Source organism: Lindgomyces ingoldianus (genome assembly GCF_010093535.1).
Source record: "Lindgomyces ingoldianus strain ATCC 200398 unplaced genomic scaffold BDR25scaffold_17, whole genome shotgun sequence".
Lineage (NCBI taxonomy): Eukaryota > Fungi > Ascomycota > Dothideomycetes > Pleosporales > Lindgomycetaceae > Lindgomyces > Lindgomyces ingoldianus.
Window position 1 is genome coordinate 1,223,532 of NW_022985178.1, and position 20,087 is coordinate 1,243,618.

Here is a 20,087-nt window from a genome sequence, read left to right on the forward strand (position 1 = left end):
TCTCTAAAGCGTGCTGTGTACAGCTAAACTATTTTTTTTTCCTTGCTTAAAGTTATTTATCTTGTTAGCTGCTATAGCTGCCTTATCTACTAAGCTATAAATTAAGGTAAGAGCTTTCTTAAACTTATAAATGCTTTTAAAAATTTCTTTAGTTTCTTTACATAGGCTTATTTTTAGTCTTTTATAGCTGTTTTATTTATCTGTGTGTAGTTAGAACTAAATAGCAGGTAGCCTATTAAGATAGAAACCTATCTAGGAGACTATTTTACCGTTAGTTTTAAAGGGTCCCTAGTTATAGTCTATGTATAGTTAATAATAGGTAAATAATGCTTTTAAGTCTTTTAGGTCCCTTTTAAAAAGTTTTAAAAGAGCTAGTTATAGTAACTTCTTAGCTATAGTACTTTGTTTTTTATTTATTTTATAGTAGAAGCTTACTAGCTTAGTCTGCAGATTTCTACTTTATTTTATAAGTTCTAGTTCTACATCTATAAAAAGCCTTATGCTTTCTAATAGAACTGCGCTAGCTATAGATAAATTACTAGAAAAAAGTTATAAGGAATTTATACTTTATTAAGAAAGGTAGTAATTAATGTTATAATCCTTACTTACAGTAATACAAGTACACGGGCCTAGAGGGGTGTTGTAGGTTAAGAGGCGCAGAGTTCCTAGGTGCGCGGTCTAGTCACAAGCGCAGCAGTAGAAGGGAGTAAGAGGAGATAGGCTTAATTATAGTTTACCCTTAAACAGCAGTATAAGGCGCTAGTTAAACAGTTCTATTAAACAGAAGTAGAGGTATATATAGTGTAAGATATATAGATAGTATTTAGCTTATTAAAAAGCTAGAATGCTACTTAGCTTATGTAACAAATAAACTAAATGTTAATCACACCTTTTAAGTTATTACTTTAATAATCCTTATATATTCTAGTCCGCGCAGTCGCCGGGCCGGGGCATCAATGCTGAGCACGACTAGAAAGTGGACAAACCCGCTGCTAAACAGCTGATCGCCAACGCTAGCTCCTTTTGCCGGCCCTTTCAGCAGAAGAGCTCGCGTGCGTCCTTCATCGTGTCTACCTTCGTCCTGCGGCGGTGGATAGGGTGATGTTGGTAGTGTCGAGTGGTAATGTCGCTGTCGTCGCCGCTGGCACTACCGTCCTCACCTTCGTCGGTCTGTGCGTCGCTACCCTCACTACTACTACTGTCGTTTTGCCTCATCATCCTTGCCTGCTCGTTAGCTACAATGCGTAGCAGGTAGCAGACGAACTTGACCATGTATCCGGCATACTGCGCCTGACTCTCTGGGTTCTGCAAGGCGGAGTAGAGCAGATGTGCAGCTAGCAGTACTATAGAGCCTTTAGGTACGAATAATCAACCAACGGTTGATTCACGTGCAGAATAATATACATGCCTTGCATAACAAAACTTTAAACAAATATCTCCGCTACAGGTTACTATTTTATAGACTTCCTCGATTATACACGAAATCAAAGCGCTCTTAAAGCTCTCGACGCTTGAACTGAACCATCGGACCGTTATGGATACTCACGAATTTGTCCCACGTTTGAAATTCCTTCTTCCTCTCCCGTCCAGGACCCATGCTCTTACTCCCTTGTCCCAGGGTCGATCCAGGCTGAAGCCTCATATCAAAGAGCCAGACAGTTCGTGCAACGACGAGGGATATCTCTTGATATGCAAGGTACTTCCCAATGCAAGACGTTCGACCAGTTCCAAACGCAGTAAATGCACTAGCAGCCGTAGACTGTGGGTGGTCCAAAGTAATGGGATGACCATCGTCCTCTGCGTTAAGATTTAGTCCTACATCGATGGTGCTAGATTTTCGGTCCCGGGGGCTACCAGAGAGCCAGCGTTCTGGCTTGAAGAGGAAAGATTTGGGGAAGTAACTCTCGTCATGATGGAGGGCGTAATGTGGGACGGCTAGGTCTGTTCCAGGGGGGAACCAATCGCCATCGACGGTAAGTCCACCAGGCAAGACTTCGCGCATTAAAGTAGACCCAACGGGTGGGCTCATGCGAAGAGACTCTTCAATGCAGGCCAGTAGGTAGTGACACGAGGCTAGCTGTGGGCCAATACGGATTTCTTCGACGCCGGAAAAGGAACTACGGATCTCCTTCTCTAAACGCGAGAGAGACGTCGAATAATTAACAAGATAGAAAAAGACTCCGGTGGTAGCAGTAACTGTGGTATCCGACCCGGCGATGGTGAGAAGTCCTGCTTCAGAAACGAGCTGGTTAGTTGAGAACCCTTTCCCCGTCTTTTCGTCTTTAGCCTGGAGTAAGGCTGAGAAGAAGTCGTTACATCCTTTTTGCGCGAAACGCCACTGGAATATAGACGCGCTTAAGCCCGTAAAGCGGTTAATACCGGCAACTAGTGTGCGGAAGAAGATCTTATCAAGCTTGAATGTAACAATTCCGGGCATGTAACCGACCTTAGCCAGTAAGCACAGCCCAGCAAGGTTGTGAATCATAAAGGCTTACTAGATGGATCCCGGCGACGGCTTGAGGCAGAGAAGTGAGAATATCTCGATTGTCGGGCTTTTGCTGAACCTCCCAGCTTTTACTAAAAGTTATATCTCCCATAATGTCTGAAACTAGGTAACCAACGAGCTCGCTCATGTTGCGCGGGGAGCTCCACTCTTCTTTGTTTGCATCCATCAGATGGTCGCAGAAGTACCGTATATTCTTTAAGATTTGCTCCTCCATTGCCTTAATATTTGTCGGATTCAAAGCTCGAACATTGACTCTGCGGCGAAATGCATGTTCCTTCATATCAGGTGTAGTGTTCGATGAAGGAGTCCCGCCGAAGAAGTGTGCAGTCGAAGCATACACCTTTGATCGCTTCACGTTGGAGCTAACACTATATATGTCCTTTAAGGCTGCTGCAGATCGGATAGAAATTCTATCTGGTCCAAACCTCACGATCTTTCCTAGCCCGAGGTTAGCACAGCACTCCTAGGTAACCACAACAGACTATCTCACCATATCTTTCGTGTAATCGGTAGAAGTCAATGTGCCTATCCCCCTTTATAATATGGTATACAGAGTACCAATCCGTCAAGGTCGCCCACCACGGTCCAGGATATTTAGCAAGAGGATGCCAAATAGATCGATACGCTGCTACAACAAGTGACTTTGCTTTCTTAGCGCATTAATTAACTGGTACCTTCCACTACTCACATGCGTAAGTATTGGGACGCCAACCGCGAGTATGAAACTCCTAGCCTCCGGTCTTGCGTTGAGGAAATTATCGTCAGTACTATAGTAGTAACCAAGGATAATGCTGATTAAGAGTGCAGTGAAAACGCTGAGCAGATGTTCATTTCCCATCTTGAAAGTGTTAAAAAGAAGTTACAGGTTGTTATGCTAAGTAGCAGGTGGAGCTGGGGAACTATAGCAAAATCCTGCCGCAGATTGGAACTTCGAGCGCCGTACTGTTGCAACGAGGAGGAACGGCGAGAGTCAGACACGACATTCCAGCCGAGTGAAGATTTCACAAAGGGGCAAAGTGCATCCTAATATGAAGATGCATGCAGCTGGGTGGAGAGGTGTTACGAACTGATAACGCAATACCGATAGTTGGGAACCAAAGGGAATCGAGCGGAAAAGTTGGTATGTGGCACAGGAAAATCGAACTGCGTTATTGCGGAGTCGACGGCCTCTGCCACCAGCGTTAATTTATGCGCCATGTCATCATACCATTACAATGGCCTCGGGTTTCCAACCTTAGAAGGTCTAGATATTTACAGGGATAGCCTGTAGTTTAATTAAACACTCTAACGCAGATTAGCAAAAATATACACTTTGCTAATAAGTATTGCTAATAACATCTTTTTTTAAAAACGAATTTACACTCTTTAGAGCACTATAACTAATACTAAATCTTCTAATAAATTCAATACTTATAACTCTTCTTGTATAAAAACAATACACAAACTAGAGAGAAAAGGTTAAGTAAACATATATTAATATATTTAATAAGCAAGTAGACTCTGTACGTAAGTAGACTAACAAACTCTGCTAAAACAATTATACAGCAATAATACATAATGTCTTAAAACTACAACGTTTAGAAAATTAATACTAAAGAGAATCTATTCTTCTTTACTATATTTAAACCTAATTCTAAGTAATGTGTTTCACAAGTGAGTTGGCCACCTAAGCGAGTTAGCTACTCTAGAAACTATAGAAAATCGGAAAATCTACAGTATAATATCTCTACAACCCCCCTAACAGATATACTAGTCATCTGTAAAGATAGGGACCGCTTGAAAGTGCCATGGACATGACAGCGCGCACCGCAATAAAATACTCAATTCCCTTACCAGGTTGCACACCTTGTACCACTAGAGCTTAGCCTCCCCGCATCTGCTTTTCTTCGATCTACTTATGAAATCTGTTGCCTCTTTCAGGCCCGTTCGCAAAGTAAGCGACAGGAGTCAACTCAGAGTTAATGTGGAGCTACATCACCCGTTAGGGCCAGATGTTAGCATGGAGCATGAGACCTCTTTCTGCTGATAGGGAACGATACCGGAGAGGAATATCTTCACAATCCTCACAATCTCTTCTTTCTCTCAACCACAGGTTTCATCATCCAACACTTTCGATCCTCCGCTCCAACATCATCGAGGCTCTTGCCACCCTTCCCTCAACTCTTTCTGGGGGGTATAGGGCACAGCTAACCAGACTGCACAGCGTGTCTCCATCAACTTTAGAACCCAGTCCTTCCGTGAAGTGGAAGAGAATACATTAACCAGGGTACCATGCAGGACTCCGACGGACTTCTTTATCGCCGAGATGGCTGGCACTGCCTAGGATTTACCTAATAACAGGGAATCAAAGTTTCGCATCCTGAAGCTATCTTCTGGGGAAGCATAATCAGAAAGCGGTGTGCAGCCATGTGTTGGATGCTGGTTCACTTCCATATATGACTAATTCACCGAACATTTCACCGCCTCTTAGCCCGGCTATAGAGTTACTAGCACTGTTATCCAGCTTCCCAAGTCTCTTTAGGCAGTGACCAAGGCCCTTTCCCCTCAAATCCATTGTCCCCTTCTCCACTCCTCCATCTTCTTAGCCCCTATTCATTCTACCATCAGAATCAATGGAACATCCTCGCACTTCGTTCATCTCCCTCAAACCAGCGCAAAATTCTGCCCTACCCGGGCAGATGCGCATCTTTGAGCATCGGAAAAGGTCCCTCATTTATCATCTCCGCACTCTCTGGCTATTCACTCGAAGTGATCTCAAGACCGTTGTTTTCCCACAGACGGCCTTTGGATATTCTGCCGCCTTCCTCAGGGGTACCAATACCATCAGCCTGTCTTCACTGTTCACGAATATACCTTGGCATCTTCCTCGAATCGTTTTCTGGATATGGCTGAATCTTCTCGGTGAGGTTATTGCAAACCAACGACTTTCCAATTCCATCATCGAAGACTCCATCAACAAACCATGGCGGCCGCTACCTAGTAAGAGACTCACTCCAGATGAAGCTAGGAACTTGCTTCTGTGGATACTGCCCGTGACGTATCTCGTCGGGCGGGTAATTGGGGGCTCTGAAGCGTCCGTGGCCTTGATGGTCCTTTCGTATATGTACAACGACCTCGGTGGTGCGAATGAAAGCTGGCTAGTACGAAACGTCCTCAACGCTTGTGGCTTGTCGAGCTTTAGTATCGGAGCTGCGCAGGTCGCTGCAGGTCCGCTAAGCCCTCTCGAAGATTGCCTGTACATGTGGGTCACTATATTGGCTGTCATTATCACATCAACGGTTCAACTGCAAGATTTACCTGACGCAGAGGGTGACAGAGCACGAGACCGAAGAACCCTGCAGCTGGTGTACGGAGAGAAAGTTGCGCGCTGGTCAATTGCTATGCCAATGCTATTTTGGTCGTTGTTTTGTCCGTGCTACTGGGGACTGAGCGTATTAGGATTTCTACCTTCTTGCCTTCTAGGTGGCCTGATTGCTACAAGGGTAATATTTTCAAGAAGCAGGGCAGCGGATGCGCTCACATGGAAATTATGGTGCCTATGGATGATGGTTTTGTATCTGCTTCCTTTACTCTATACCGTACGCAAAATTTGACAAAGTGGAGTGAAACGAGAGGAATGACGCGTCGAGTTCATATCATTACAAGTTTCCCTTTTCAATGCAAGCGTTTTCGCGGTCGTTTTCGCGGTCTTCTCCGACTTCGATAATTTTACCCAATAGCCTCCTCGCCTCGACTGGTAGTGCTGGAAGGCCGCTAGTCCTTGCAAAGGAATGTAAAGCAGCTAGTCATTACAAAGGATAATGCACCGTAAGGCCGGAAGCGGCTTGTACTACGGTCCTTACGCGCGACAGGTATATATACTATTCTGTACGCAGATCAACTGTTGGTTGATTATTCGCACCTTTTAGCTACATTGGCGCAGTGGTACGGAGTTCTGTCCTCACAAGTGCTTACTACGGTCCTTCTGTGCGCTTTGCTAACAAAAGTCCATTCTCAACTAGTCAGTCATGCTAACTCATTGTAATATTACGAGATATTGCTAAATCGGCCTTCGCAGAGAGGAAATACTATATTTGAAACCATGAACAAGAGAACCGAGGAGTGTTGGTGACCCTTGTCTACTCTTGCATGTATGGCAGATTGCCCGACGGGATGGTCCGCTATCCTATCTGCCCCCGTCCCGCACCTCGGCGGCGTCCAGCACGGCGACAGTCGTTAGGCCTTCATAATTAAGTGCCACACCGGTGCATGAATCACTCCGAGGGAATTAGCCGTCCAATAATTTCGACTTATTCGGCTCAGACGTTAAAAGGGTTACCGTGTTCCCACGTCTCCGCGTTGAGACGAAGGACGCGTCGCTATTCCCTCGATCGCTCAGGGATAAGTTGCACGCCCATGGATTGCTTCGTGTTTCAGCACAGTTGCCGGACATGTCCGAGTTGACGTGTATTTGGAGATTGAATCTCAAAAGTCCGTGGATGTTGCTCAATCATAGCAGAGCAGTATGCACTCAGCTTCCAATAAGGATTCCTCAGTTCAAGGGGTCTACGTATAGGATGTCACGCCATGATTCAATTCATGCTGTTCCCCGTCTCCTGTTCTGTACCTGTCAGTCTGGTATGGCGAGGAGACCAATGGTATTCTTAAGAACAAGGTTCAATACAAGCAGGATTCGAGATCATCCCCAGAATACACACCTTGCTCTTGCAATACCAGGTGTCTTTCTCCGTTCAGTCCTTCAGATTGTCTGCCAACATCTTCCGGTTGTACAAATGCATCCAGCAGGATAAATATGGGGAGTTTTCACGTGAACCTTGGGAACCGATGTTACAGGAGGCCAGAGGTTTTAATTTGTCTCTTGCGGCGGCATACTTATGACTCCAAATCCATCAGAACTCTCGACCTACACAACTAGAAAAACGAAAGGGGGATCTGCCTCATGATTTCATTTTCGTTGCTTACTTCTAACCAATAGCATCATACATCTATCATTCAGCTCCGTCCTCCATTATGTCAAGACCACCCACTCCATCAGAGGTTCAGAGCATGCTACAACACCTCGACGACGATCGAAGAACAGCAATGACCGTCAGTAGTGTTGTATGTGGCGTCTTGTCTTTAGTTTTTGTCGCCATGAGAGTGACTGCAAGGAAGCTCCCGGGCATCCCTTTGGGACCCGATGATTGGTGGATGTTTGCGAGCTTGGTGCGTTCCAAAGACTCTCACTTGCGCCCTGTTGACTCTAATTAGTTCTTGTACATTGGCACACCCATATGTTTCGCGTGGACGACAAAGTATGGTGCCGGGCGACACGTTGTCCTTCTTACCGATGGCAAGGCTTTTGCAACGGTAACACTGCCCAGCTCCTATAAGGTTCCATATACTAAGTTTTCGAGTTACTTTTGATTGCTGAGATACTCTACTTTACAAATATTTTTACCATCAAGGTATCCCTTCTATATCTATACGGTCGAATCTTCCCGCAGCGGTGGTTCAAACTTACCCTCATTTATTTTGGAGTGTTCCTTGCCCTCATGACCATCGTCTCGTTGTTGGTGTGCGTGTTGCAATGCATTCCAATTCATAAGATGTGGAATTCTGCGGCCTCTAGCGGTTGCGTCGACTTTGGAAGATTTGCCTTAGCTATGGCATGTGTCAACATCACTACAGATGTTGTCATTCTCATCATGCCTCTACCAGTGGTGTGGGGTTTGAGGATCAGGAAAACTAAGAAATGGCTCGTCAGCTTGTCTTTCATCATGGGTGGTTCGTAAGTCAAGTGTTCTAGCTGAATTTCGTTAATATATTTGCTGATATTCAAACAGCGCTTGCGTCGTGTGTCTCATTCGCCTTCTATTCGTACTCAAGGTCGCATCCACCCCAGATCCTACATGTAAGGCCTCGGTACCATCATGTGTCTCATGAGGTATGTATGCTAATGTCATGGGAAAGGGGATAGCATACCATCGGGCATCACCTCAACATTCGAGCTATGTGTGGGCATCTTTGCAGCGTCATTCCCAACCTATCGCCCACTTTACAAATGGCTGTTTCCCGGTGAGGATGATGAGATGGTTGGACAAAGCAGCGGCTACGCAAGCTCAAGTTCTCGAAAGTGGAAACGGTCGCAGAACCAGGCTTCGGTCAACAACAATATAATAAAGATGACAACCATACGAAACGAAAGGGGACCACGAGAACCCGATGAGGAAAGACTGTATGTGATTGCTAAGGATGCAGAGACAAGCCGCGATACGTTCAAGTGAGGTAGTGCCGTGTCAGTAACAGGACTACGAAGAGTTGAACTGATACGGAGGGGGTTAGTTGACTTCGGTAAGGATGAATTCTATATAGCTCCTCTACACCTAGTAGAGCAACTCTAGCACAACAACTACTATAAGCTTTTTTAGATAATTAAGACACTGCTTTTACTTTAGTGTTACGCTGCTGCATGTCAAGCTCCGCTGCTAGTCACATGATCTCGCTAAGAGCAAAGCGAGCGTGCTAGCGCCTTGGCGCTGAGCAAGCTTTTCTCTCGCGAAAACACTTCACCTTCTTCTCTCTCCATCCTAGTATAGATGAAATAGAGCCGACCTACTCTACCTCGCTTCCCCAGCTCCGTACGGCAGTACAGACAGTGCTTGCCATCATATTTAGCAGCTATGTATAATGCTTCTTGTTATGATATCTCACTTTAGTCTGTCCGTTGCCGGTGACCTGCTAGCGGTGACGGAGGGTCTGGGGTCTTGCATAAGCTGAGAAGGGGTCATATGGTGAGCGAATCAACAAGGTACTGAGATCCAAACAAAGTGGACTGCACAAGTGTATTGTAAGGTCTCAGGAGCTCGATAGAGCTCTAGGCTGACTATTGTAACGATTCTACGAATCGTTCCGTCTCGGGTCGCTCGGATCCTATCCAAAGGGTCCCCGTATCGGCCCCGACCATGACTTGACCCAGTCCCCTGCAGTTACCCCTATTCCCTTATGTATTTAGTCGCACCTTGCCCCTGTAGCTAGCTTAGTAGTTTTCTAATACCCTTTTATACAAGGCCTATAGGTGTTAATGGCTGTCAGATTGAAGCACTGTTTCTGGGCTTCCTGAGATGAATGATGGGTTTGGATATGATGTATGGGATGATTGATTGATTGTATTGATCGTGTTTTATTTATCGATCCTTTTTCTGCTCTACTCGTGTTGCTCGGCTTTTTGTTTTGCCGATCCGAGTCCCTCGCGCACTTGCCCTATGCGCGACCAGCTTGCAACATGCTGCAATTTGCTGCAAATTGCTGCAAAATGCTGCAAAATGCTGCAAAATGCTGCAACATTCTGCAATTTGCTGCAACATGCTGTAAAATGCTGCAACATGCTGCAACATGCTGCAAAATGCTGCAACATACTGTTCGAGCTTATTGCTCGTACTATGTAGCAGCTTTCGTCAAGCGTTCCTCCTGTCTTGACAGTAGGTGCGCATATCTAACAATGGCATTCCTAGGTTTAGAGTCCCTACGCACTTCTATATGCCCCTAAGTAGATTCCTACTGCATTTAGACCTATTGCCTTACCTGCGCTATTACATTATATTAAAAAACTTACTTTTACTAGTAACAGCTTTATTAATAATATTATATTAATTATTTATTTAACTATGCTTAACTTTAAAAAGTATTTAATTTAGTTTAAGTTATAGTTTTTATACACTTTTATATTAAATTATTTAGTTATTATAAATAAGATTTTAGAAACTTTTTATCTCTTAACGTACTTCATAGGCGAGTTGCTTACACACCTAAGTTGCTTACTTTTGCTAAGACTCTACCCTAACAAACTCTATTATAGCCTATAACAACCCGCTCTAGCACTATATAGTACAGTACAGCCTAGAATATTATTTAGATACTACTTCTGCTTCTTGCTTACATGTTTGCGTGTTATGCCTAGTCTAATTACACTATCTATAGCGCCTTTAGAATAGCTTACCTACTTTAGCTTGCACCTGCTTCTTTACTTTCTTCCTGTTACTGTGTGCTTTAAACTTCTTTAAAGCTATTAAGTGTAGGCTTTTCTAAATTATTAAGGTCTTTTTTACTTTAATTTACTTTCTTTTATGTAATTTACATTACATAGCAGCTTTATTAGCTGCTTAAAGCTTAGTAATTTTCTATTATACTAACACTAGCTTATGCGTAATTATTACTGCCCTTTTTAAAACATTCTTAAACACTTTAACTATAGAAGTTAGTAAACTATTTATATGCTTTTAAATTCTTATCTTTATAAACATTAATTATAACTTAAGTTTTAGAGTATTACTTAGAGTTTACAACTGCTAGAGCCTATTATATATAAGTAGTAGTAGTAATAAAGTGCGCAACTTTACATTAAGGCCTATTATAACCTATTATAGGTTAAAAGGAACTAATTTAGTGCTTTAGAACTTTTTTTAAATATTACTAAAAGTAATTATAGCATTATAAGCTGCTTTAAAGCATAGCAGGAACTTTATTTTTATAATATAAGTAATTTAGTTATGTATAAGGTTTTTAGCTTAGCGCCTATATGCTTTTTTTAAAAAAGTAAAACAACTAACGTACCTAACAGGTTGGCCGGCCACACGGGTTGGCCGGCCACTTTTGCCAAGCCCCCACCAAAACCACCCCATTCTCTCGCAAAACAGCCCACTTTAGCCCTGTATAGAGTAATACAACACAAGATATTATTTAGAGTCTACTTCTGCTACTTACTTACACGTACGCAAGTTATGCCTAGTCTAATTACACTGCCTACATCGCCTTTAACTTAGCTTACCTCCTTTAGCGCGCACCTATGTCTTTAGCTTCTTCCTATTACTACGCGCTCTAAACTCCTTTAGAGCAGTTAGATAAGCCCTATCCTTAACTATTAAGGTCTTTTCTGCCTAAATCTGCTTCCTTTTATGTAATCTACATTGCGTAGCAGCCTTATTTGCTGCTTAAAGCTCTGTAATCTTATAGCCCACCTTATTGCGTTAATGCCCTAGATAACTATTGTCCACTTCCTATTACCTTACTGTATTGCCTTTAGCTGTCCTTATCTCTCTAAAGCTGTAATAACTGCTCTAGTTAATATCTAGCCTATTATAAAGCCTAACTTATTAAAGTTATACCTGTCTTTATCCTAGATACTGTACTTAGCTTTTATGTTAGCTACTAGGCAAAACTAGCCCTAGATAACCTCTAGATCCTTACAGAGCGCTCTCTTATAATTATACTTGCAATTAAACTTTATTATAAACTTAGGGCAGTGCTTAACCTACATACTAGTCTAGTTTAAGCTAACCTAGCCTAGATTGCGCTCTGCGGGCAAGGAATTAGCTATATTAGCTACAGCTGCGAGCCTAGGGGGAAATCCGCGCGTAATAAGCTTAAGTATGTACTTAACAACCACCTCCTCTTTAAGCTTAGTTAGATTCCTTAATTTAGGCCAGCATTCTGCTTGTAAAGGCTGTCTAGCGCGTTAATTGCTTAGTGTTGTGTGAGAGACATTATAGATAGCTGCAGCGCGTTGCAAGGAGAGTTTTAAGTCTTATTTAAGAGCCTAAAGAGCAAGCTATATTTAACATTCTTTAGAAGATTTAATCTAGTGTTGTTGTTAAGGCATTATGTAGATAGGTAGAGTTTAGTAGGGGCTTGGCAAAAGTGGCCGGCCAACCTGTGTGGCCGGCCAACCCGTTAGGTACGTTACTAATATAATGCTTTTATTATAATGTTTTTGTTTAGTAGTAACTAGCAGTGTAGTTATTGTTAATATAGCAAATTTATTATTTATAGCAATAAGTGTTTACTTACCTTACTTATATAGTCTAGTTAATGTTGTTAGTTTCTTTTTTAGCTATTATTTAAATTTCTACTTTATAAGTATTATTATGCACCTAACATTTTATAGCTTAGTCTACTAACTAATTATAGTATTAAAAAATTTACTATGCTGCTCTGCCCCCCTTTTAGAGCCTCTTTAGAGGCCTTTTAAGTTATCTGCCTTTAGGCTGCTTACGCTCTAGCCTATAGCCTTTAAGTTAAGTTCTCTTTTTAGTCCTTTAAATTAAAAAAATGCAAGTATTACACTTTACATAATAAAAAATGCAACTTTATATAAATATAGTTTAATATAGCTAGGGTATAGTTTACTAACACGCGCGTAGGTTCTTTTATATTATAAGGAGGAATTTCTAGTCCTTTAAGGCTATCTTAAGCTATAGGCAGCAGCCTAAAATGTAGAGAGTAAAAAGAATAAAAAGGGGGCTTTTAAAGCTATTTTAAAGTTTGCTTAGAACTTAGTGTAGGTAGCATAAGTTATAAAGAGTTAGAAAGCTAGTCTTCTTACAGCTAGTGTCTAAGTAGCTTTATTCTACTAAAACACTAAGCTGCTTTGTTAAGTTTTAGCTCTAAAGGCTCTAGTGTCTAACCTTTAGGCAGACATTGCAGCGCTCTTAGGCAGTTAAGGACAAAGTAAAGAGGGTTTAAAGAGGGTCTAGAGGGGAGGGAGGAGGAGAAGAAAAAGAGAAAGAAGGGTAAAGAAGGAGAAAAAGAAGAGTCTAGAGGTGTCTAATAGCTTACTATTAGACCTTCTAAGCAACATGTCTATAGAGTTGTAATAATATTATGTAAAAATATAATCTAACTCCTTACTTTTATACTTTATTATTTGCTAAGTAATTTATACCTTTTATACTAGCTTTTAAAGCCTTAATCTACTTTTATAAAGCCCTTAGAGGTCTTAGCTAATTTAGATGCTTATTATAAAAAGCTTTTAATTTATAAAGGGAACCTATAAAATTTAAAGCCTTATACTAGACTAGATTAGAGTTGTGTCTTACTTATTTTACCTAGTACTTAAGTGTTTTCTAGTAGAGCTTACTAGTAAGTATTTCCTTTACTTCCTACTTCTCTACTTTATTAATAGTAATTTTAGGGGGTTTTAGAGGTTCTTGTTCTAGAAGCAGATCTTAAGAATCTTTATAAAGTATGTTTAGTGCAAAGATATTATATATCTTTAACTTTAAAAGTAGCTTTAGGTAGTATAAGTTTCTAACTTATTTAAGTACCTTAAAAGGGCCTTTTTATTATTTAGATAGTTTTTAGCTAGGTCTTTAAATAGCTAGGTTCTTAGTGTCTAGGTAGACTATGTTGCTAACCTTCTAGTTAACTAGCTAGTAGTAGTAGTTAACTACAGTTTGCATCTAATCTTAGGCTTTTTTTATATAGGTCTTAGCTAACTTCTAGGCTACATGCATGTAGGTTGCTAATGCTAAGGCATTCTTATAATTTAGCTTATCTATAGCTGTAATAGGTTCTATAGAATGTTTCTAGTCCTAGCTTTAACATAGTTTAAAGCTATATAGAACTTAATATAAAGACATTTTAATTATTATATAAGGTAAAGTTATTTAAGCCTAATTAATTAGAAGTAGTAAGGAACTCTAGTTATCTTAGTAAAAAAATATAAAAAGCTTTAGTCTTTAATTAATATACTTATTTATAATTTTTATTTAGCTATTTATTTTTTTATAATAAGTAGTAGAGAGCTTAACTTTTATGCTTAAAATTTAATAAAATTTAGACTAGAAACTAGATATAAACTAAGGTCTTTAATTAGAAATAATAGTTTTAAGTATGTAGCTAAAATAGTACACTTATTAAATAAATAAAGCAGCTATTTTTTAGGCGTTAATTATTTTATAGCAGGGGATAGAAATAGCTTATTTTAATAGGCAATTAATTATAACTATAATCTAATTATATTTAGACTTGTCTTTAAAAAACTTCTTAAAGTTAATGCACAGGTGCTGCATTAGTTAAGTAGGAATTAGTAGGGGGTAGATAAAACCTAGGGTTTAGGTCTATTTTAGATAAGCCTTATAACAAAGAAGGTAATTTTATACATATTATTTATAAGTAGCTTTTATACCCTTCTAGTAGTACTTTTAGGCTAGTAACTAATAAGTCTTAGTAGCACTAAGATGTGCTAAAGATACTTAGTTATAAACTTCTTAAATAAGTTAGGTACATAGCAACAAGTCTACTAGCACACATAAGTAGTTAGCATAGAAGAGTAGTCTATTTCCTATTTAATAATAGCAGAGTAAGAGTTTTTGCTTTTATGTAAAAAAAGCTTAATTTTTTTAGAGTAATATGTTAATTAATTTTAAAGAATTTAAAGACATAACCTAGTTTAGTTCTTCTATAATGTTTAGTGTAGCTACTTAAGTTGTTGTTTAAGTAATATAGTACTAGGCTAGTTTAAAGTTAATTTAAGAGTAAAGTTAGTGCAGCCCTAGTAAGACTCTTAACTTATTATTAGTTTAAGCTGCTTTTAAATTTTTTATGTCTTATTTACAATAACTAAAAATGTCTGCCCTAGTGTTGTTTTTACTAGGGGTGTACTTAATTTAGAAGTAATACTAAGCTAACTTTTTAGCTTAACAGACCTAATAAGCATTTAGCACTTTTATTATTATAAAGTACTTTAATAAATAATAATTAGTATATACTAGAGTGTTTATTGCTATAGATGTAAGCTTAGCTTATTATTATTTAAATATAGTAATAATTATAAATAGCTTCTTATTATGTATCTTTTAGTTAAGCTCTAAACTAGATAGGACCTTACTATAGAATAATATAGGGCACTAATTTCTATCTGCTTATTTCTAAGAAAGGACTCTTACTACTACTTTATTAAAAGCGTTAGTTTTAATTTTAGTTTACAACACAAAGTTAAAATAGTAAAGGGTAGGTATTCTTAATAGCTTAAACTTTAGCTTTTTAAAAGCTACATTACACTCTAAAGTTTATATAAAAGGGGTAGTAAAGCTTTAAAGCATAATAATTAGTTTTACTACATAAGAAAATTTTAAAATAAATTGCTAATAAAATTTAGTAAAGCCTAGAAAGGATTTTACACCTGTTACAGTAGTAGGCGCCTACTAGTTGCGTAGCACCTCTACTTTCTTTAAGTTAACCTCTAGTCCTTTGTTTAAAAGTATATAGCTAAGATACCTTATTTAAGTAATATAAAATTTACTTTTTCTAATCTTTACTTATAATTCTGCTTACTAGAGCCTTTTTAAGACTTTTTTAATATAAAAAATATAAGTTGCTTTGTCTTTAAAGTAAATAAGAATGTTATTAAGATAGGCAATATAAAAATTATTTAGATAGTTAATTAATATATTGTTTATATAGCGCTAGTAAGTTGCTAGACTATTGCATAATCTAAAAGGTAAAACTTTACACTTATAGGTTCTATATTATGTCTAAAAGGTAGTACACTCTTTAGAGCTTAGATCTATTCTAATCTTATTAAAGGCTATGTAAATATTAAACTTAGTAAAGATTACTACCTTAGTAAGTCTTAACAGAAGTTTATTTATACGCAGTAGTAGATACACATCTTTATAAGTAAGAGTGTTAAGTTTGTAGTAATTAACATAGATACATAAGTTACTATTTAGTTTCTATATATAAAGAATAGAAGATGTAAAAGGGCTCTAACTCTGCTTAATAAAGCTATATTTTAGATTATTTATAACATATTTCTTTATTGCCTCTAGCTCCTTAAGGTTCTGTTTGTACAACAGACTGTAACTGTTAGGGAGAGGCTCTGTAAGGACAATCTTATAGTTATATAGATAATGTACTAGTAGCTAGTAAGCTGTAGTGTAGCTAAATACATCTTAGTACTAATAGTATTTAGATAGCAATTAGAGGTTTACTAATGCTTTAGTTTTATATTTAGCGTTTAACTATAAAGCTTACTTGTCTTTAATTAACTACTTAATTTTATAAATAAAAGTTAAAAAGAACTTATTTTTTTTTTCTTTTTATGTTAAAATAAAAAGCATTTACTAAAATTAAGGTAATAGTAGCTAAATAGACCTCCTTTAGGCCTGTTCTAGACTTTTTAATAAATAAGCAGAAGAATAATTTAAGTGTCTTTAAACTGTAGATAATAAGAGATCTATATAATTTTAGTAGCCTTAGTAAACCCTTAATGCAGTAGATTATTAGGCTGTATAACTACTAAAATTAGGTTTTTTTTATAGTATGTTATGTTATTTAATATCTAGCTCTACTTCTTTGTTGTGTGTAGGCTAAGTTAATTGCATAAGTAAGGGTAGTAAAAGTTTATAAGTAGGTAGATATTTACTAGACTATATAATCTAATTCCTTTTTATATCTAGATAAAGATTAAAACAACATAACTATTTAATACTAATAATGTAATCCTAGGAGCTAAGGTTTATAATAATAAAGAGGCAGTTTTAGATGCTTCTTTTATTAATTTGCATATGCAGGCAGATATACTAGTAGATAAGGACTTAGATTTAATCTTAAAAGCTCTTAACTATAACTTTAAATAGTAAGTGTTAAATAAGAATATAAAAGCATTAAGATAATAACTTAGTAGTTAGTAAGTTAATAAATAAAAAACTATAAGTGCTAGTATTAACTAAAAAATTTAAACAGACTTTAATGCTTTTTAAATATAAAACAGTAGGGACTTAAAAGTGTTTTTCTTTAAATAAGTGTAATAAATTAATGTTTAATAAATTATACTTACTTAAGCCTAAAATAAAAAGTTTTTTTAGGTATTACTATTTCTTATCTAGAAGGCATCTAAATTAAAATTATTTATGTTTATAAATTCTTTTTTAGAATCTTACTACTCTACCTTTATTTCTTATACTCTAGAGATAGGGCAGTTGCTAGTAAAATATTTTAGTTTTTTATAATTATAATAGTTGCTAAAAGTTATCTGTCTTTCTAGGGCAGGTGTCTAGCTAGATTATCTATAGGTAACTAAGGTAGACTAGAGTACTAATAGAGGTGCAGGTTAGAGTGCACTAGAATAGTATACTACCTTAGATGTATTACTAGAAACCTTTTAAGACTAATCTATACTAGGTCTAATAGTAGACTGTTAGGTAAGATTAACAGTTTACTTTAAAATAGTAAGAGTATTCCTTTTTTCTATATTATAGGCTGTTAGGTAGGCTACTATAGTCTTAAAAAAGCTTTTCTAAGTGTGCTTAAAACCTAAGTTTAGTACTCTTAGGCTAAGTAGTATTTTTTTTATAAGTAGAAAAACTATTCTGCCTTTAATATAAACTCTTTAATAGTAGCACTAATAAAGTAAGCTTTAAAGGTAGAAAACACTTTTTCTTTGCTTATTTTTAAAGTTTAAAAAGCCTATTACACCTTTATCTTTTTATTACTAGTAATAAAGTAAGTTTATAAAAGCTTAATTATTTTTTTTATGTTCTTAAACTAAAAGTAATTTAATTTAGCTAGGTATCTAGGCTCTAGGTATTTCTTTGCAATACTAGCAGTGTGTCCCTATACTAGCGCTATGCGTGCGCGCTTACTCTAATAGTAATCTGCATTAATGTTAAGTCTATTTATAATAAAGGCTTACTATTATTTAAACATAAGTTTTTTACTATTTATAAAGTTCTTAATCTTAGGCGTGTATTTAGTAAGGTAGCTTTAAAAGAGCTTAGGGGTGCCTAAAAAGTCTCTTACTATTAGAGTAGTAGAGGTAATTTAAGGCATTATTATAAGTAATTTAGTAGTTAGTAGAGGTTAATTAGAACTAATAGTTTTTAATCTAGTTAGCTATTTAATTTATGCTTTTAATTAAGCAACTTAGTTTTTAAGGGCTATATTACTCTAGTTTAACTTTAAATCTAGTAAGTCTTTAGCTTTAGATTCTATAAAAAAAAGTTTAGCTATTAAAGTAAGTAGTTATTTAGTTTTAGAGGTAAGCATCTTGCCTTAGCTGTAGCTAAAATAAGTTGTAGTCTTTATAATAAGATTTAATAGTAGTTAAAAGTTAGGCATTAGTAGTTGTTTCTAATTTTAATAAGTTATTAGTAGTCTTTAAGTTTTTACTTTAGCGCACTCTTTATAACTTTTCTAAAGGTAATTTTAATTATAAAAAATAAAAAGTTCTAAACTTAAAGGCTTTAGTTAATAAAAGGTTTTTAAAATTTTATTTATACTAACTAAATAATTTAATGTAATAGTGTGTAAGAAATTACAACTTAAACTAAATTAAATGCTTTTTAAAACTTAAACATAGTTAAATAAATAATTAATGTAATATTATTAATAAGGCTGTTACTAGTAAAAGTAAGTTTTCTAATATAATGTAACAGCGCAGGCAAGACAATAGGTCTAAATGCAGTATAAATCTACTTAGAGGCATATAGAAGTGCGTAGGGACTTAGAGACCTAGGAATACTAATAACACCTATAGGCCTTGTACGTAGGATATTAGAAAACTACTAAGCTAGCTACAGGGGCGAGGTGCGACTAAATACATAAGGGAATAGGGGTAACAGCAGGGGACTAGGTCAAGTCATGGTCGGGGCCGATACAGGGACCCTTCGGATAGGATCCGAGCGACCCGAGATGGAACGATTCGTAGAATCGTTACATAGGCTATGTTTGCATAAATTAGCCTAGTATGTTTGTAAAGTGTTATTTAAAGCTTAAAGTAAAGTTTTAAGCATAAGTATAGTTAAAAGATATTTAGCTAATTATAAACCTTATCTTACTTAAGTTATACATGTTATTATTCTAGATGCTATACTTAGCTTTAATATTCTCTATAAGGCTATACCTGCTCTAAATTACTCTAGGACTCTTATAAAAAGCTTTTTTATAGTTATACTTACACTTAAATGTTACTTTAAGCTCTAAATAGCGCTTTAGAAATATACTAGGCTAGTTTATGCAAATATAGCCTAGATTATGCTTAGCGCGCAAAGAATTAGCTATATAAGCTATAAATGCTATTTAAGAGGAAATTCCTTGCGCATATAGCTAAAGTATAGTCTTAATAATCACCTGCTTCTTTTTATTGCCTAGCCTTTATAATTTAGCTGTAGAATTAGCTTATAAAGGTTATTTAGCGCTATAGTTATTTGTTGTTTTTTATAAAACTTTGCACATAGCTGTAGTATATTTCTTTAAAAGTTTTATGTCTTGTTTAATAGCTTAGAGCGTAAGCTGTATCTAATGTTCTTTTAGCGCGTCTAAGTAGTGTTGTAGGGAATGCATTAGTGTAGGAAAAGTAGTTTAGTAGGGTCTTCGCAAAAGTAAGCAACTTAGGTGTGTAAGCAACTTGCCTGTAAAGTACGTTACGTTGTTTTAAACTTTAACTAAATAAAAAAAAAATTTATATAGCCTAGTAAGTATTTTACTACTTATAAACTTTTACTACTTTTACTTATATAATTAAACTAGCCTACACATAATAAAAAAGTAGAGTTAGATATTAGATAACACAACACACTATAAAAAAAGACTATATTTAGTAGTTATACAGCCTAATAATTAACTGCATTAAGGGTTTACTAAGGCTACTAAAATTTTACTGCTCTTTTATTCCTTTTAGTCTAAAGACACTTAAATCATTAATCTGCCTATTTATTAAGATGTCTAGAATAAGTCTAAAAAATATTTATTTTTTTACTATTACCTTTATTTTAGTAAATGCTTTTTATTTTAATATAAAAAAAATAAGTTTTTTTAACTT

At 36.8% G+C, this 20,087-nt stretch overlaps 5 protein-coding genes across 5 annotated transcripts; 2 read left to right on the plus strand and 3 right to left on the minus strand.

Moving 5' to 3' along the window:
- Positions 1-1,003: 1,003 nt before the first annotated feature.
- On the minus strand, positions 1,004-1,310 carry BDR25DRAFT_35525 (uncharacterized protein). Its single transcript, XM_033695428.1, has one exon. The coding sequence runs from the start codon at positions 1,270-1,272 to the stop codon at positions 1,036-1,038; it is 237 nt and encodes a 78-aa protein (XP_033547381.1). The 5' UTR covers positions 1,273-1,310; the 3' UTR covers positions 1,004-1,035.
- Positions 1,311-1,495: 185 nt separating this feature from the next.
- BDR25DRAFT_334522 (benzoate 4-monooxygenase cytochrome-like protein P450) lies at positions 1,496-3,484 on the minus strand (the record flags this gene model as incomplete). The annotated part of the gene is made up of 5 exons (XM_033692940.1): positions 3,195-3,484; positions 2,997-3,147; positions 2,496-2,944; positions 1,820-2,446; positions 1,496-1,759 (listed from the first exon to the last, which is right to left on the minus strand). The coding sequence occupies exons 1-5, from the start codon at positions 3,342-3,344 to the stop codon at positions 1,496-1,498; spliced, it is 1,641 nt and encodes a 546-aa protein (XP_033547382.1). The 5' UTR covers positions 3,345-3,484.
- A 655-nt stretch (positions 3,485-4,139) lies between these two features.
- Positions 4,140-5,060, minus strand: BDR25DRAFT_355644 (uncharacterized protein; the record flags this gene model as incomplete). The annotated part of the gene is made up of 8 exons (XM_033695492.1): positions 4,140-4,172; positions 4,280-4,334; positions 4,402-4,475; positions 4,520-4,587; positions 4,616-4,701; positions 4,725-4,815; positions 4,845-4,924; positions 4,960-5,060. 8 exons carry the CDS (start codon positions 5,058-5,060, stop codon positions 4,140-4,142), a joined length of 588 nt encoding a protein of 195 aa, XP_033547383.1.
- Positions 5,061-5,184: 124 nt separating this feature from the next.
- BDR25DRAFT_226064 (UbiA prenyltransferase) lies at positions 5,185-6,099 on the plus strand (the record flags this gene model as incomplete). Its single annotated transcript, XM_033685192.1, has 1 exon — positions 5,185-6,099. The coding sequence occupies one exon, from the start codon at positions 5,185-5,187 to the stop codon at positions 6,097-6,099; it is 915 nt and encodes a 304-aa protein (XP_033547384.1).
- A 1,417-nt stretch (positions 6,100-7,516) lies between these two features.
- On the plus strand, positions 7,517-8,772 carry BDR25DRAFT_314715 (uncharacterized protein; the record flags this gene model as incomplete). Its single annotated transcript, XM_033691475.1, has 5 exons — positions 7,517-7,711; positions 7,757-7,855; positions 7,954-8,276; positions 8,332-8,399; positions 8,459-8,772. 5 exons carry the CDS (start codon positions 7,517-7,519, stop codon positions 8,770-8,772), a joined length of 999 nt encoding a protein of 332 aa, XP_033547385.1.
- Positions 8,773-20,087: the final 11,315 nt, after the last annotated feature.